Below are 19,393 nucleotides of genomic sequence, written 5' to 3'. Positions count from 1 at the left end.
TTATTTAGGATTCAAGGCACACTTAACCAGCATGGCTACCACAGAATTCTGCAGCGATAGGCCATCCCATCTGGTTTGCTCTTAGTGGGACTATCATTTGTTTTTCAACAGGACAATGATCCATCACACCTCCCGGCTGTGTAAGGGCTATTTGACCAAGAAGGAGAGTGATTGAGTGCTGCCTCAGATGACCTGGCCTCCACAATCACCCAACCTCAACCCAATTGAGATGGTTTGGGACGAGTTGGACCACAGAGTGAAGGAAAAGCAGCCAACAAGAGCTCAGCATTTGTGGGAACTCCTTCAAGACTGTTGGAAAAGCATTCCAGGTGAAGCTGGTTGAGAGAATGCCAAGAGTGTGCAAAGCTGTCATCAAGGCAAAGGGTGGCTACTTTGAAGAATATAAAATATATTTGTTTAACACTTTTTTTGTTTACTACCTGATTCCGTATGTGTTATTTCATAGTTTGATGTCTTCACTATTATTCTACAATGTAGAAAATAATTAAATATAAAGAAAAAACCTTGAATGAGTAGGTGTGTCCAAACTTTTGACTGGTACTGTATGTCATGACAATAAAATGCCCAGTTCTTCAAGCCAAGCATCCTCGTCCAGCCTCTCTCGCGCTCTCCCAACTCGTAAGATTTCAGTCGCATCTCGCGCCCGACACTCGTCTGCCAATGGATGTAAATAGCTTGCCCGCAATATAGCAAGATACTCAATCTGCACTGATTGGTTAAGTTATTTCATGTTAAGCCAACTATAAAAATAAATAATATCAACGTTTTTTTAAACGGAACAGAAAGGAACAATATAAACGTAACTTTTTACGAACTGGTTCAGAACATTATTTTTCTGGATAGAACATTGGAACGGAACAAAAAAAATGGTTCTGTTCAGAACGAAACAATTGGAAAATTATCTCAGTTCCAACCCCTGCTGCTAATACCTATTCACGGATTGGGGGTGGGACGTTGTGGTGATTTCCACGTGGAGCGGAGAAATAACAACAAGCAGGGCACTGACGGCTGTTTACCTTTTTTAGCTAGCTAATGTTATCTGTTGTTGCTACACCGCATTCAATAGCCAGTTGGCTAGGCTATGGTTTATTCTGGAGCTGGATTTGTCATAAGTATTTAGGGAACATTTTTGCCACAGATGGATAGGGGAAACCAGTATATTTTGACTTTGCTACCTATTGTTATCTCTAAAGTTTTGGCATGTTCCATAAATTGCTTCTGTGAATCCGCCATAGAAATATAAATAATAAGATGAAACTCTGGTAATATGGATAGCTTAACTATTGAACGGTTTGGACTAGAGACGCATCTTTCTACATTGTAATGGATAGGGTAGGCTGCTGGCAGGCTATTTGGCTGCGCAACAGCAATGCCAAGTCATGCCATGGTTAGGGGAATTGAAATGATAGGCCACAATGACTTTGCTCATGATGAATGCCGCAAATTATATCTAACAACACCCCGATCGCATCGGACATGAAACGAAACACCAATACAAATGTAACAACAGAACAAAATAGATAAATACGTTTGTGGAATTTTCTTTCTCGGGCGCCTTTTATATTATAGGATAGACACATGATTTCTAGCTGGACCAATCAAAGCAGTGGCGCATGGTCAAAACCATTCATCTTGGGGGGAGCAGGCACCTGAGACAGCGTTTTCCACCACCATTGACAAAACACCAAATTATGGAATTTCTCGCTGAAGGATGGTGTGTTGTCGCATCACTCCAACATAGATTGTTGGAGTGTCTGGAACTATGTCAAGGTTCATTGAAGCTGTTCTGGCTCGTGTTGGCCCAACTCCCTATTAAGACACTATGTTGGTGTTTCCTTACCTGTAACGCCATGCTTTATAAGATAAACTTATTTGCTATGTGTCTGTCTGTCCGTCTGTGCGTGCGTGCGTCTTCCTGTGTGATGAATTGTTTATATCAGTCCCATGCCTGTGGTCTCGTCATGGCCACTCACACAAGAACAGCGGATGTTTGACATTTGTTCCATCTCTTTTACTGTCTGTCCGTCCCTAAGCCTCTGGCCTCTGACAGTATAGTACCCTCTTCTTCATACTGTACATATACAATACATTATCTTGCCACTGTGTTCTATTTGTGTATTTTGTGGGGGCTGGTTTTGTACAGGAATTGTGAGCATGTGGGAAAGTCATTGGAATTCCAGCAATTCGCACATGCTAGCTAGGAAAGCATATTTGAGGGCAAAATGCAGGCTAATTGAACAGTTTCCTATACCATCGGATTTAGTTACTTTTAGTTCTCCATGCATTTTCCTCGTGTCTTGTGCTTGTTTCAGTTCCCTCCAGTAGTTGCTTCTCCTTAGTATTGCTTTTACATAAGATTCACGGTATGTTGCTTGTAAAAATAAATGGGAAATGTTTCTTCTTCTCTTCCCTTCCTTCTCGGCATTCACCTTTTCTATAGCCATTGCTTTTGCCTGGTAGGAGCAAGAGACATTTAACTTTGACCCTGTTGTGCAACTGTTGTCATGGTAACCTGACAGCAGCTCGTTCTAAAATATGTTGCCCTTTTGTAATTGGGTGTGGTGAGTAGAATGATTGAGCCTGACACCTTGGAAATCAAGTTTAAAACAATGAGTTTATATCTGGTTGCTCTTTTTAGTACAGCTACTGTTGGCTTGTGACTCATTCAAAAGACTTCTCTATAGATTTCGCCAGCGTGTAGTCCTAAAACCCAGAAAAAAGTTACCTCTGGTTCCTTCTGCCATCCTATGGGGAAAATGAATGAGGAAAGAAGAGGGTTTTGGGATAAACACTGAAAGGTCAGAGGTTAACACAGGCTTAGGAGATCTAATACGTTTCGTTCTATGAGATAATAGCCGTCCGGTAACATTACCTTTATGAATTATGAAGCCTTTATTTTGTATTATTACATAAATTCTTCTAAATTATACAGAAAGTGATGTTAGCTGATGAAGATTATTTCATTACACAAATGTAGAAGATCTAAGCCTGTGTTTTTGGCATTTATAATTTTCCTCGTAGGCTTTGTCCAACGAAACATGGCGGAGTTGGTGCCTGCAAAAAGACGCCATTACTATTTCTCTCTATTCTTATACAATTACTAAATAAATAGCCAACATATTAAAACAATAAACAAGTGTTACAAGTATCCATTTTCTTACATGCATTTAATCATCTCACAATGTCAGAGACGTGTGTGTGTGTGTGTATAGGCGGCAGGGAAGTCAGGCGCAGGAGAGTCAAACGGAGTGTAAAATGGAGTCTTTTAATGAATGTCCACGTAACATGCTCCATAACACTAATAAGAACAGAATATAAACAAACATGGGTGCGAGGACCCGTCGCGCACCTGTGCAACAAACACAACACTGACAATAAACAATCTCTGACAAAGACATGAGGGGAAACAGAGAGGGTTATACACAACAGGTAATGAATGTGATTGAAAACAGGTGTGTGGGAAGACCAGACAAAACCAATGAAAAATGGATCAATGATGGCTAGAAGACCGGTGACATCGACCGCCGAGCACCGCCCGAACAAGGAGAGGGAACGACAAGTTGTGACACACAAATACATTTAATCATCTCATTATTCAGCTAGTGTTCAATACACAGTAAGAAACAATGTTTAGGCTTTTGTTTATATCCTGTTTCCATTTGGACTGAGCCTCCGTTACCATGACAACGGAGCTGCCATTAGTTATTGTTAGCTTCTATGCTAGCGGACATCTAACTAATTTAACTATGAAAACGTAACGAGCACAATACAACAATAGCATAACTACGCTCCTCTTAACTTACTGTTTCTTATAATGTAATTTACAACTCGCTCACCTTGGAAAAAAAGTTTAAACCAATGAGTTTATATCTGGTTGCTCTTAGTACAGCCTCCTTTGACTTGTCACTCATTCAACTGACATGCTAGCGTGAGAACTACAGCAGTGAGAGCTCGTGAAAAAAACGCTGGAGTGAGCAGCCCTCTCTGTTGGCCCAAACCCAGCACAACCACACTTCTATAAATATACTGTATGATTAGCTCGAAATTACAAAGTTTAACATATATCTCACATTCTCCTCCTCTTGAAAAATGGTGTCCCGATATTACAACTATACAGGTATATTATACTGTACCTTCAACTACTTGTTGGCATTGCACAGGGAACCTAAAAATGACCAATTCAACTATACCATTTACACTCAGTGGCCAGTTTATTAGGTACACACATCTAGGACCTGGTCGGACACCCCTTTGGACTCATGCTGCTTACGCCAAATCCTCACTGCCATCAGCATGATGGAACTGGGATTTGTCGGCAGTGCTTGACTTAGTCCGGAACGTGGTACCGGCACCTCTAATTTTGGCGAAATTGTGTACTGTCTCCTCTATAAAACAAAGTAGCCTATCGCCTTCCCAGATTCACACACCAAGGCAAAAAAGGTTGATCAAAGCAGAATGACGGCGATATCTGCATTGAACGAGTGGAATCACTTCTCCTGCGCAGTGTTCCATCTGGTTTGATCTCTATTTATCTCTGAGTAAAGCTCTCGCTTCACTGTGTGAATACATTTGCACTTGGTTTCTCATCTTGTACTCAAACACTTTCCCAATCACTGGGTCTTTGTGTTGAGCCCCCTGTGTTGAGCCCCCCGTGTCTCATCTCTGGAGATTGGCTGTACTGTGCTGAGTAGTGTCTCGTTCTTGGATGGCGTTGAATGTGATCGAGCTGAACAGTGGAGTAGGCTCTTCTTGCTGCTTTGTGGCACTGGCAGTGTCCTGACTTACTCACTCTGTACACTGTGTCATGAACGCCTCCGTATCCAATGGCATCCTTGATTGGCTATCTGCGTTTCCATTTGCCTTACCAGGTCTGTACTTTATGGGGAAGTTGAAATCAGCCAATTCAGCAACCCACATCTGATCTTTTGCATTTAACTTAGTGGTGGTCAGCACCACTGCTTTAATTTCTTTACATTCACAACCGTAAGTTAGCAGCTTGCCATTGCCTACTTGTAAATCATTTGTAAATAATGACCTTGTATTTCCTGTTATGGTGAATAACAGGTTGGCTGTGCAATGTTGTTAGCTAATGTTCTGTTAATTATATGAGCTGGCTGGACAAAGAACCATTATTAATTAATTAAGCAGGTCCTAAGAAACATAAGACCAATACAATTTATTTTCAAAAGAATAGAATAGCATATTTTGATTTTAATTTGGTCAGAAATGATGTATTTCTAAAAATAGACATACTTTTCCCCACACAACTTGAGTGTCACAAACATGTGGAACCACTGTCATATAACAGAAAAGTTGTATTTTTAAAACAGAGCCCATGTCCTCATTTTTGTGATCCTTTTGGAATTACCTGGATTTCTACATAAATTGGTCATAATGTTTGATCTGATCTTTATCTAAGTCACAACAATAGACAAACACAGTCTAATAACACAGATTGAACACACCGTGTAGCATTCACAGGTCAGGGTGGGAAAAGTATGTGAACCCTTGGATTTAATAACTGGTTGACCCTCCTTTGGCAGCAATAAACTCATCCAAATGTTTTCTGTAGTTGCAGATCAGACCTGCACAACAGTCAGGAGGAATTTTGGACCATTCATCTTTACAAAACTGTTTCAGTTCAGCAATATTCTTAGGATGTCTGTTATGTACTGCTTTCGAGGTCATGCCACAGCATTTTAAATCGGTTTGAGGTCAGGACTCTGACTGAGCCACTCCAGAAGGTGTATTTTCTTCTGCTGAAGCCATTCTGTTGTTGATTTACTAATGTGTTTTGGGTCGTTGTCATGTTGCATCACCCAACTTCTGTTGAGCTTCAATTTGTGGACAGAAAGCCTTACACTCTCCTGCAAAATGTCTTGATAAACTTAGGAATTAATTTTACCATCGATGATAGCAAGCTGTCCAGGCCCTGAGGCAGCAAAGCAGCCCTAAACCGTGATACTTTACATTTGGGATGAGGTTTTGATGTTGGTGTGCTGTGCCTTTTTTCTCCACACATAGTGTTGTGTGTTCCGTCCAAACAACTAAACTTTAGTTTGATCTGTCCACTGAATATTTTGCCAGAAGCGCTGTGGAACATTCAGGTGCTCTTTTGCAAACTTCAGATGTGCAGCAATGTTTTTTTGGACAGCAGAGCCTTCTTCCGTGGTGTCCTCCCATGAACACCATTCATGTTTAGTGTTTTACGTATCGTAGACTCATCAACAGAGATGTTAACTTACAGAAATCTCTGGAACATGCTAACTGACACCAGAATTCTTCTTAACTTCATTGAACATTCTGCACTGTGCTCTTGCAGTCATCTTTGCAGGGCGGGCACTCCTAGGGAGAGTAGCAACAGTGCTGAACTTTCTCCATTTATAAACAATTTGTCTTACCGTGGACTGATGAACATCAGGCTTTTAGAGATACTTTTGTAACCCTTTCCAGCTTTATGCCAGTCAATAATTCTTAATCTTAGGTTTTCTGAGATTTCTTTTGTTCGAGGCAGTCCAGTGTCCTTTTGCCCATCTTAATCTTTTATTTTTATTGGGCAGTCTGATATAATCCCAGAGCTGCCTTCACTGTTGACGTTGAGACTGTTGTTTTGCGGTTACTATTTAATGAAGCTGCCAGTTGAGGACTTGTGGAGGCGTCTGTTTCTCAAACTAGACACTCTAATGTATTTGTCCTCTTGCTCAGTTGTGCACCGGTGGCCTCCCACTCCTCTTTCTATTCTGGTTAGGGCCAGTTTGTGCTGTTCTGTGAAGGGAGTAGTGGCAATTTATCGCATGGAATAGCCTTCATTTCTCAGGACAAGAATAGACTGACGAGTTTCCGGAGAAATGTTTCTGGCTAGTTTGAGCCTGTAATCGAACCTACAAATGCTGATACTCCAGATACTCAACTAGTCTAAAGAAGGCCAGTTTCATTGCTTATTTAATCAGAACAACAGTTTTCAGCTGTTCTAACATCATTTCAAAAGGGTTTTCTAATAATAATTAGCCTTTTTAAAATGATAAATGTGGATTAGCTACCACAACGTGCCATTGGAACACAGGAGTGATGGTTGCTGATAATGGGACTCTATGCCTATATAGATATTCCATAAAAAATCTGCCGTTTCCAGCTACAATAGTCATTTACAACATTAACAATGTCTACAGTCATTTACAACATTAACAATGTCTACACTGTATTTCTGATCAATTTGATGTTATTATAAAAATGGACAAAAAATGGACGGTAATTTACGGTAGTGTATGCAATGACAGTGAGTGTGGTGCGCCACTGACTGTTATGGAAACAACAATGGTGGTGTGTGTGTGGCGCGGGGAGGGCAGCACGGAGCGTCTCTCTCTCTGGCACCAACCATGGCACTGCACATAAACTGCTCTTTCTCTATTTTCTCTCCATCCATCACACTCTCTATTTTTCTCCCTTTCACTTTCTCTCCCTTTTATCTATTTTCTCTCCCTCTCTTTCTGTCTCCCTCTCTCGCTACACAATGACTGCCATTCACAGGCATTCACCTGACACTTCATGAAGAACAAAAAAGTGCTCTGAAGAAAAACGTGTCTGAAATGCCATGGAAGGCAGTTGGGATTTCTGCTTGACATCCACTCGGACCCAGAGTCAGGTTGCTGCGTGTCCACTGTGGGTTCACTGGTTTCCACCCCCTGTTTGTGGGACATGGGCATGGAGGAGGGAGTGGAGGGGGGGAAACCTGGCCCGGTGCCTGGTAGGAAGAAAGCAAGATGCATGAAGATGGAGACTGGTGAAATATCACTGAGGTCATTACCATAGTTGGGCCATTACACCTTTGGTGGTCTGACAAAGCACACCCCTCACCTGCTTAAAATTCACGAGTTGTGTTAACTCATATGGAGCCTTGATCTGAGTGAGTTTGAAAGGTTTATATCTGAATTGGACGTAGTATGGAGAAAAAGCTAATCATTTCCCTCTCTTTTCCTCTTAACTTCTGTTAAAATAGTCCCAGTCAGTGTGGTATGTCTGTCAGTGTGACCGTCTGAGCTGCCCTTGCTGGCCTCATATAATGAATGGGCTAATGTTGTGAATGGTTAGCTGCAGCAGCTAACAGGGCATGTATTGTTGTAGCTCTGTCATTGTGGCTGCCAGGGGGAGACTTGTGTTGTTGTTGTCAGATGTTGTTAAGTGAACCTGACTAGCTAGTTGGTGCTAGCTGGTGTTAGTGCACTTAGCATCAGTTGGCCGAGGCTGGAGACTTTTTGAAGTGCTCTCCCTCAGTCCTCTTTTGTCCTGAGGGACTCCTTCCTCTCCTCTGAAACAGCGCCCATATATGGTCATGCCTGGGAGAAGCACGGTCTGACTGTTATTCAGCTTCTCTCCCCTTCAACTCCAACATTAACTGAACCCTGCTCTTTTAAATGAATGGAAAAGTTCTCGACCCACCTGACCTCTTTCCTTAATAACACTCAGCTAAAGAAACTAAAAAAAGATCACTTCTAAATAGACTACAAGTTCCCCTATAACCACCACAAGACTTCCTTTGTGTTGTCTAGAAAACGACAACATATCAGACTGCTGAATGCAATGGCTGTAAATACGACGTTTCCCACACAATGAGCCAGTCTTTTAGCTTCCAGATGTTCTTTAATTGCATAAAACCATCCCATTTTCAGATACATCTCTGAAGTTATATTTTATCCAAATTTAGACAGCCTTTTACTTTGCTAAATATCAAAACGAAAAACAAGCTCTACCTCCAATGAATTCAGCCCTGTCTCTGACTAACAGCGTTCTCAAACAAACCCAGCTCACGTTTGTCTCTCTCTATGCTGAGCTTCTTTGATATGTACCCTGTTTTAGTTTCCCTCTCCACACTGTCCTGTTTAGGCTCATCGTCTTCCAGGGAATGCTTTGTGACACAACTCTCTTTGGTTGGGTTTGTTACATCAGGATGTAGTGTAAGAACTTGATTCCTCTCCTTTTTGGCGCAGACAGGACAGGCTTAACCCTCAGGAGGTTTGCTGTTGTGCGCGTGTGTCTGCGTGTGTCTGCGTGTGTCTGCGTGTGTCTGCGTGTGTCTGCGTGTGTCTGCGTGTGTCTGCGTGTGTCTGCGTTTGTGTGTGTGTGTGTGTCTGCGTGTGTGGGCTGGCCTTGTGGAATGCTGTGTGTGTGTTAGGGGAGGGCCAGGGCCAGGCTGTCCTGTGATGTCACAGACTACCGCTTCAGAAGAGCTGTCAGATAAATAGATGAGAGGGGGAAAGAAGGGGAGGAGGAGAGGATAGAAGGAGAGAGGGTTTGGATAGGAGGGTGATCTGACCTGGCAGAGGGAAAAGTACAGAGCAGAACATTTTGTACTGGTGTTGGAAGGGTCAGCTTGTGTAGTACCCCTATTCTCCACATACCCTTTTTAGCAGTGTGTGCACACAAACTGTCAGGACAGGGCCGAATTAGGAGTGATGAATTGGAAGGTGGAGCGAGGGATTCTTTTTTTCCCACAGAACCAAAGAAAAACCACACTTTAAGCTCGTACCAACCTCACATATGAAGCAATACAAACCCACAGGAAACGATAATGTCTTTTCAATTCAAGTAACTTTTGACAAAATTTAACTTTATTCTACAGTGCGCATTTTGACTCAACCAAACAAGTGGTGACGCCTGTTCATAAACATCCTGGGCTTAGGGTGTGGAAGTCTGCTCTCTACATCAGTCAGTGGCCATGACATGACACATTAGTATTCAAACCATGAGGTAGCTGGAGAGGAGGAGCCTCTGTGTCTGCCAATCAGCTCCGCCTTAAGCTAGCAACCAACACCCATCAACACCTTGCCAAAAACCAATGACCTGCCTGGTGTGTTGCCATGGTGACAGCCTGTTGTTCCACCCCTCACCGTTGACTGTTGCAGTGCAGTGAAAAGAGGGCAGGATTAGTGGGTTGATGCAACCACTGGGAGGATTCATGGGAGGTATCTGAAGTCAAGGTCACAAGACTGTGGCTGGCAGGCTGTGTGTGCGCGCATGTCTATCGTGTAGACTTTTCCATAACGGGCTGTAAGGCGATCCCCTCCAGTGTTGCGGTGTGGTAGTGTCTGGCTGTGGTGTCTGGTGTGATGCTCTCCTCTCCTATATTGGGCCTTTCAGTCGCTTCTCTGTCAGCTGATACAACACAGACCTGCAGACACGTCAGCACCGCTCTGAGAGGGAGAGGTGGAGTGTGTCTGTGGCAGATCTGAGCGCAACACACACAGACGTACGTACACACACACCCATCTGACCCCAGCCTCCTCAGGTTTCATCCTCACTGGTGTGTGTGTGTGCTGGAAGTCAGAAGGGGTGTGTGTCTATATTTTTCCGATTGAGACCCCCTCTAAATCAAACAGATCAGACTGCTGAATGCTATGGCTACTAAGAATAACACCCCTTGACTTCTTGTTAACGTGACTCTCTTTGGGATACGAGATATATTATCTGATGGGCTTAGATCACTTTTTCATGTGTGTTTTTGGAGGAGAACAGTGAATGTCTATACAGCTGGTTTAAGGTCTCGGTGCAGAAATAGCCAGGTCGTACAAAGTTCCAGTCGACAGTGCAAGTGGTGCTAGGCAGTGTCTCGGTAACTTGTAGGAATCTCTCTGCCCATACCTATGCCTCATCCGTAGTCTGCCATTAAATAGCTAGCAATGCGAAATGGAGTACATGTTTAGAAAGGGGTTTGGCAATAAATCCATTGTGCATGTCTTCTTTTCAAATGCATGCTATGAAAACCATTTCTCTTAGTTATAACTGAAGATATCTAGTTTCTCAAATGTATGATGAATTGCGCCCATTGTTCAATGTACCCTTTTCATTTAAAATGCTTTAGGGACACCTTTGTCTACATGTAGCTGACTAAATGAACGTGACCCGGTTATTTCCTGTTAAATAACAACCACAGCCAGTGCTTTTGTTCCTAGTGTTAGTAGGCCTAACTGTAGCGATCATCATGTGAGAAGGGATGCTTACACAGTCCCAGGCCTCACTTATTCTGAATGGCTGGCGTTGTGGAGGCACTCTGCATGCTGTCTGTCTATTGGGACCACTGTGTTGACACAACCCAGGCCCTCATATCAAATCCAATTTTATTTGTCACATGCTTCATAAACAATGAGTGTAACCTAGGGCTGTTGCGGTGACCGTGTTACCGCCATACCGGCGGTCACGAGTCATGAAGGCAGTCAAATTCCACATGACCGTTTAGTCATGGTAATAAGGCTTCTCCAAGCTCTGATGCTATTAGCCTAGCAAACTTGCTAACTGCCTGGTACACAGCACTCTATTGTCCCTCTAATCACTCTGACGTCAATGCAAATGTAATCAAAAGTCTAATCACACACTTCATGAGAGTCCATGAGCTCATGTTGCGCAACATTTCTATTGGCTGTGCAATTGTGGTAGAGAACAGAGTGATGGCCGCTAATAAAAAGAGGAGGATCCCATCAGCGTTCTATATGCTAGGCCCCTATATTTATTTCTCAACTTTCCTAATATTAAGCACATTGCTTCTCTTTACAACAGGAGTATAGTCTACCTGGCTGGCATGAAAATGAACCATGTGCATAGATCACATGTCTTTTTTCTCACTGCCCCTGTTTCCCCTGTTTTGAGACAGGTGCATGATAAATGGTCCATTCTAAATCATAACTAATTTCACACATATATTATGTAGTATATGTAATGACAAAACTAAATCAAGAATAGTCTGATGTGTGACAATATTAGCCTATCACTTGTGAATCATATATTATCACTAGTGAATGATGCCCAGTGTAAGAAACAATGCCTTTCTTTTGCAGCTTTTTCTAATCATAGTCGCACACCTGATATAGCCTAGCCCATAGACCTATAGGTTTTAATAAGGTTTGTATCATAACTAAAGTGCCCAAATAACGTCGTGAAATTAAGCACATTCATCTGCTTTAAAGTTACATTGATAACTCTAAATGAAACATATAGGAGGACCAGTTTCTTTGTTTAGCCCTCAACACAGAATAGCTGCATGTGTTCACTCTCTCAAATCATTTGGAGAAAATATTTAGATTTTATTCATCTTCGTTCAATTCTATTCTTCATACTTTAAAATAATAATAATAAATATAATATAAATAAATAATGAACCAGTGTAGCCCGCAGCCATATGGCATAGCCAGATCAGGGCCTAACATCAGGACTACTCAGAGTATGTTATTCTGTTCTTCTGAAATAGACTATATTTTCTTCAAATCATGTTTCTTTAGACCTGTCTAAAATAAATAAAGGATTTATTGTGAAGGTGTAGGCTATATAACACGGATTTATTAGACATTTAAAAATGTCTAATAAATCTTTGTGTGGATGCCAGGAGATACTAAATGTGTTTATATTAATTAACGATCAATTACCATGCGACCGACAGTTATTTGCTTGACAATCACTGGCTGACAACATTTTGTGACTGCCACAGCCCTAGTGTAGACTAACTAACTGTGAAATGCTTACTTTCAGGTCCTTTTCTAACAATGCAGAGTTTAAGGTAGTGCCATGAGGAATAAATACACAGTGAATAACAATAACGAGTGAAAATAACATGGTTATATACAGGCAGTACCAGTATTTACCATATTTACCCTGTTTGGCTGTTTCATGAAAACCTCACCCTCGGGACATTGGGCCGGACTGACTCACCATGTGTTCCTGTTGTGGTTATAAACACAGATTTGAAAAGTAAGTAAAAGGAAGTAGTGTTGCGTGGTAGTAGGGGGTACCTGCTTAGTATAGTGTTGTGCCTGCGCTCGTACCCTGAACTGGACTAGTTCACTGCCCCCCACCCTCCACCCCCTCCTCCACTTCACTTCCCTCCAGTCGTCACTTCAGCCTTGGTAGTGCTGCACTCTGACTTCTGAGTAGCAATAAAGGAACACCCTCACATACAAAATGTAGGCCTGTTGCACCTGGCAGAAAAGTGAATTGTCACCACAGATGAGATGGGGACATGACACTTTCAAAGCGAAGTTTGTGAGATGTTTTGAGACCTTTTAGTGTAGTCTGTCAAGACAGAACCACAACCAATGTCGTGGGGTGTGGTTTCATCTTGACATTACTCTACTTTTGAGGTTTGGAAACATCTGACAAAGTTCCATTGACGAGGGAAATGTGCGTTTAAGTTCTAGCACTCTTTGCCATCAAATCTAACTGTGTCTCTGTGTCTCTGTATCTCTGTGTGTCTGTGTCTCTGTGTGTCAGTGCGGGGATGTCGCCCAGGGAAGATTGTGCAGATGTCAGAGGCTGAGGTGAGAGGCCTCTGCATCAAGTCCAGAGAGATCTTCCTCAGCCAGCCCATCCTGTTGGAATTGGAGGCTCCCCTCAAAATCTGTGGTAGGTGGTGATGATGAGGATGGTGGCTGATGATGAGTTGTCCAGTTCAAGACCTATTATTCATTCATTGGCCTCCTCAGGTGACATCCACGGCCAGTACACAGACCTGCTGCGGCTCTTTGAGTACGGGGGCTTCCCGCCCGAGGCCAACTACCTGTTCCTGGGGGACTACGTGGACCGAGGCAAGCAGTCCCTGGAAACCATTTGTCTACTGCTGGCCTACAAGATCAAATACCCTGAGAACTTCTTCCTCCTCAGGGGCAACCACGAGTGTGCTTCCATCAACCGCATCTATGGCTTCTATGATGAGTGTGAGTAGTATGCATGCATGCACACACACACACACTCTGCGCACACACACACACACACACACTCTGCGCGCGCACACACACACCCACACACACACACACACACACACACACACACACACACACACACACACACACACATCAATACATTGCCTCATGCACTTGTTAGTGTATCATACAAGTAATTGAGCTAAATACCCACCCGGCACACACCTAATTCATGTTTATTTGCCATTGAACACATACAGCCTCTGTGACAAGAGTAAAGTTGCAGATGAATACACTTGCACACACTGTCTGACATGAGTCTAGAAGATCCCAGATGATTGTATGAAGTATATTTAAACGTCATCTCTCAATGTTTCTCTAGGTAAGCGCAGATTCAACATAAAGCTGTGGAAGACATTTACGGACTGCTTCAACTGCCTTCCCATCGCTGCCATCGTAGATGAGAAGATCTTCTGTTGCCATGGAGGTACTGCTGGAAGAGCTGTCACTCAAACTCCCTGTCTGAATGATGTGGTTGTTATAACAGCATGGAGAGTTTTGTCTTGCTCAGAAAGTGAATATGTAGCGTTGGAATAATGATTACATACTACATAGGTATTAAATAGTTACAGTATATATAATAACGCAAGCAGGCATTAGACATGAGTCATGACTATGATTAAGTGAAATAAAGGCTCTGTGCACAGCAGTGCCTCTCCTACTACGTGCTGGTCCTGGCAGGGAAACTAACCTTGAAATGTGTGTGTGGTTTTTATGCATTTTGGATGACTGAGTGCTGTTGTCTCTGTCTCTGCGCTCCTCTGTCTCCTACCAGGCCTCTCTCCAGACCTGCAGTCTATGGAGCAGATCCGTCGTATCATGAGACCCACAGACGTCCCTGACACCGGTAGGTCCACATACACACAGATGGATGCACATGTACATACACATATACTGAAGAAAAATATGAAACGCAACCGTTTTAAAAGCTTTTACTGAGTTACAGTTCATATCACGAAATCAGTCAATTGAAATAAATTCATTAGGCTCTAATCTATGGATTCCACATGACTGGGAATACAGATACGCATCTGTTGGCCACAGACACCTTAAAAGAAGTGGGCCTCACAATGGGCCTCAGGATCTCATCACGGTATCTCTGTGCATTCAAATGGTACATATTGTACACACACAAACACACAGAGATATGTTTTACTGTCCTTTCTCGGACCTAAAATAGATTTATATTCAGAATCCTATTTCTCCTAACCCCTAAACAACCCTTATCCTAACCCTACTCCTGACCTAACTCCTAACCCCGAAACAACCCTTATCCTAACCCTAAACCTAACCCCTAAACAACCCTTATCCTAACCCTAACTCCTGACCTAACTCCTAACCCCTAAACAACCCTTATCCTAACCCTAACTCCTGACCTAACTCCTAACCCCTAAACAACCCTTATCCTAACCCTAACTCCTGACCTAACTCCTAACCCCTAAACAACCCTTATCCTAACCCTAACTCCTGACCTAACTCCTAACCCCTAAACAACCCTTATCCTAACCCTAACTCCTGACCTAACTCCTAACCCCTAAACAACCCTTATCCTAACCCTACTCCTGACCTAACTCCTAACCCCTAAACAACCCTTATCCTAACCCTAAACCTAACCCCTAAACAACCCTTATCCTAACCCTAACTCCTGACCTAACTCCTAACCCCTAAACAACCCTTATCCTAACCCTAACTCCTGACCTAACTCCTAACCCCTAAACAACCCTTATCCTAACCCTACTCCTGACCTAACTCCTAACCCCTAAACAACCCTTATCCTAACCCTACTCCTGACCTAACTCCTAACCTCTAAACAACCCTTATCCTAACCCCTAAACAACCCTTATACTAACCCTACTCCTGACCTAACTCCTAACCCCTAAACAACCCTTATCCTAACCCTAAACCTAACCCCTAAACAACCCTTATCCTAACCCTAACTCCTAACCTAACTCCTAACCCCTAAACGACCGCTTATCCTAACCCTAACCTAAACCTAACCCCTAACACCTAAACAACCGCTTATCCTAACTCCTAACCTAAACCTAACCCCTAACTCCTAACCCCTAAACAACCCCTAACCTAAATCTAACTCCTAAACCTAACCCCTAACCCTAATTGTAACACTAAACCTAAGCCTAAAATAGCCTTTGTCCTTGTGTGGGCCTGCAAAATGTCCCCACGAGGATAGTAATACACACACACACACACTCCTCTCCAACTCTCCAAGCTGTTTACAAAAACATGTGCTATATCCTTTAGCAGACAGTAGGGGTCATCCCAGATTGTACTGATTTTGGGCAGTGTAGCTAATTCTTTGTTAAAGAGTTTCTGATTCTCCAAACCAAATGAATATTGACATTACCATTTAGATGAGTTGTTTAAACATCATTTTAATGACTACGTGATCAACCCATTGTTATGTCAATACAGTAGACCTATGTATAGTTACATCTAAATAAGGTTCTGAGAATCATTGAATAAGTCACAGAAAACCCAAGGGATCTAGTATCTGCTCATCAGACCTTTCTAGCAAACATCTCCTTATATGGGAGTGATGTGAACTACTGGACCGTGAGGCCATTTTACACATCTCAGATCCGTGTGTGTGTGTGTGTGTGTGTTCCAGGGTTGCTGTGCGACTTGCTGTGGTCGGACCCAGACAAAGATGTTCAGGGTTGGGGGGAGAACGACCGCGGGGTCTCGTTCACGTTTGGGGCTGATGTGGTCAGCAAGTTCCTCAACCGTCACGATCTGGACCTCATCTGCAGAGCCCACCAGGTACTGTAACCATCAACTGACCTGTCATTGTAGTCGAAACAAGACATCAGAGTAGTCCAGTACATCCACCCAAACACTGCTACACAGACAATTGACAGCTCCAGTTCCCATAAACCTAAAGTATCAAATCTTAAAACACTTCCCCATTGCTGTTGAGATACTTAACAACTTTTTATTTTTACTTCTCTGATTACGTTAGTAACCACTTTATAATAGCAATAAGGTACCTCAGGTGTTTGTGGTATATGGCCAATATACCACGGCTAAGGGCTGTGTCCAGGCACTCTGCATTGCGTTGTGCATAAGAACAGCCCTTAGCCGTGGTATATTGGCCATTTAAACATTGGGTGGGACTAATCCTGAATGCTGATTGGTTAAAACCGCATTCCAGCCGGTGTCTATTCCACAAGTTACCACCAGCTAAATCTATGACGTTAAAATGCCTATTTACTCTGTTCCATCTGACTGCGCAATCCACTGTCTCATCAGCCCACCCAGGCACTTTATAAACTTGATCTCCACTATAAAAAGCATCTAGACATTATCTACCATTTCTTTTAGACTAACAACACCTCCTCAGGCCTTAATGGCTAAGGGCTGTGTCCAGGCACTCCGCGTTGCATTGTGCCAAAGAACAGCCCTTAGCCATATACCAAACCTCCTCGGGCCTTATTGCTTAATTATAGCAACACACTGATGTAGTTACACTTCATGACTTCGATGGTCCACTCCACTGATGTGCTGACTGTGTCCCCCCCCACTCCACTGATGTGCTGACTGTGTCCCCCCCCACTCCACTGATGTGCTGACTGTGCCCCCCCCACTCCACTGATGTGCTGACTGTGTGTCTCCCCCCCCCACCTCCACTGATGTGCTGACTGTGTGTCCCCCCCCACTCCACTGATGTGCTGACTGTGTGTGTCTCCCCCCCACTCCACTGATGTGCTGACTGTGTGTCTCCCCCCCACTCCACTGATGTGCTGACTGTGTGTCTCCCCCCCCCCCCACTCCACTGATGTGCTGACTGTGTGTCTCCCCCCCCCCACTCCACTGATGTGCTGACTGTGTCCCCCCCACTCCACTGATGTGCTGACTGTGTCCCCCCCACTCCACTGATGTGCTGACTGTGTCCCCCCCACTCCACTGATGTGCTGACTGTGTGTCCCCCTCCACTCCACTGATGTGCTGACTGTGTCCCCCCCACTCCACTGATGTGCTGACTGTGTCCCCCCCACTCCACTGATGTGCTGACTGTGTGTCCCCCCCCCCCACCTCCACTGATGTGCTGACTGTGTCCCCCCCACTCCACTGATGTGCTGACTGTGTCCCCCCCACTCCACTGATGTGCTGACTGTGTGTCCCCCCCCCCCCACCTCCACTGATGTGCTGACTGTGTGTCTTCCCCCCCACTCCACTGATGTGCTGACTGTGTTCCCCCCCACACTCCACTGATGTGCTGACTGTGTCCCCCCCCCACTCCACTGATGTGCTGACTGTGTGTCCCCCCCACTCCCTTGATGTGCTGACTGTGTGTCCCCCCACTCCACTGATGTGCTGACTGTCTCCCCCCCACTCCACTGATGTGCTGGCTGTGTGTCCCCCCACTCCACTGATGTGCTGACTGTCTCCCCCCCACTCCACTGATGTGCTGACTGTGTGTCCCCCCACTCCACTGATGTGCTGACTGTGTCCCCCCCACTCCACTGATGTGCTGACTGTGTGTCTTCCCCCCCCACTCCACTGATGTGCTGACTGTGTTCCCCCCCCACACTTCACCGATTTGCTGACTGTGTGTCCCCCCCACACTCCACTGATGTGCTGACTGTGTGTCCCCCCCCCCCACTCCACTGATTTGCTGACTGTGTGTCTTCCCCAGGTGGTGGAGGATGGCTATGAGTTCTTTGCCAAGCGGCAGCTGGTGACTCTGTTCTCAGCTCCTAACTACTGTGGAGAGTTTGACAACGCCGGCGGTATGATGAGTGTTGACGAGACCCTGATGTGCTCCTTTCAGGTAACGTTACTAAAGTAACGTCAGTATAATATCCGTAGTGTCATTGCAACCACTGACAACAGACAATAAGTAGTTTGGTTGTAATTAGGGTAGACTGACTGAGGGTATTCTCAGGATAAGTCCCTAAAGTGTGTCATTCTACACACAGACGTTTGTAGTCCTACACTGTTTATTCAATGGTGCGGCAGGGTAGCCTAGTGGTTAGAGCGTTGGACTAGTAAGGTTCCAAGTTCAAATCCCCGAGCTGACAAGGTACAAATCTGTCGTTCTGCCCCTGAACAGGCCATCATTGAAAATAAGAATTTGTTCTTAACTGACTTGCCTAGTTAAATAAAGGTAAAAATATATATATATATTTAAATGAGGTACTTGTCAATGCTATGTTGTGATTATCAGTACTATCACTCTGCAACAGCCCTTAGCTTTGATAGAATGGTTTTATTGATTAAAGAATCATTTGACAGGTGAAACATGCCTTGGATTTAGATGTATAGTCTTAATGGTCCACCGTCACTCTGTAGATCCTGAAGCCGTCTGAGAAGAAGGCCAAGTACCAGTACGGAGGGATGAACTCCGGCCGACCCGTCACCCCGCCCCGCACCGTGGTCCCACCAAAGAAACGGTGAACAAGGAAGAGAGAGAGAGAGCAGAAGGGAGGGAGATGGAGGGATGTCGTGGATGAGTGACGGTCCCTCATCAGTTTTTCACAATGGAGAAACACTTAGCAGAAATAAATAAACATAGATAAAACACACAGCAAAGTTTTTGATTTCATGACCCCCTGCCCCCCACCTTCATTGTGTCTTTTGTTGTCATTTCCCCCTCTGAACTGTTCTGTGTCACG

At 44.0% G+C, this 19,393-nt stretch overlaps 1 protein-coding gene across 2 annotated transcripts in view; it reads left to right on the top strand.

Moving 5' to 3' along the window:
• The window catches only part of LOC110500690 (serine/threonine-protein phosphatase PP1-beta catalytic subunit), a 37,114-nt gene extending 17,809 nt beyond the window's left edge, over window positions 1-19,305 (top strand). The window contains exons 2-9 of one of the 2 annotated variants that reach the window (XM_036958137.1): window positions 12,745-12,753; window positions 13,273-13,404; window positions 13,485-13,715; window positions 14,083-14,187; window positions 14,536-14,607; window positions 16,387-16,538; window positions 18,415-18,549; window positions 19,071-19,305. In XM_036958137.1, coding sequence (XP_036814032.1) covers window positions 12,745-12,753; window positions 13,273-13,404; window positions 13,485-13,715; window positions 14,083-14,187; window positions 14,536-14,607; window positions 16,387-16,538; window positions 18,415-18,549; window positions 19,071-19,175 — 941 coding nt within the window. In that variant the 3' untranslated portion in view covers window positions 19,176-19,305. The remainder of the gene's footprint in view (window positions 1-12,744; window positions 12,754-13,272; window positions 13,405-13,484; window positions 13,716-14,082; window positions 14,188-14,535; window positions 14,608-16,386; window positions 16,539-18,414; window positions 18,550-19,070) is intronic. The other variant, XM_036958138.1, reaches the window with a different exon arrangement.
• Window positions 19,306-19,393: the final 88 nt, after the last annotated feature.

This window comes from Oncorhynchus mykiss, chromosome 21 (assembly GCF_013265735.2).
Source record: "Oncorhynchus mykiss isolate Arlee chromosome 21, USDA_OmykA_1.1, whole genome shotgun sequence".
Lineage (NCBI taxonomy): Eukaryota > Metazoa > Chordata > Actinopteri > Salmoniformes > Salmonidae > Oncorhynchus > Oncorhynchus mykiss.
This window is presented reverse-complemented; position numbering and strand designations above follow the sequence as displayed.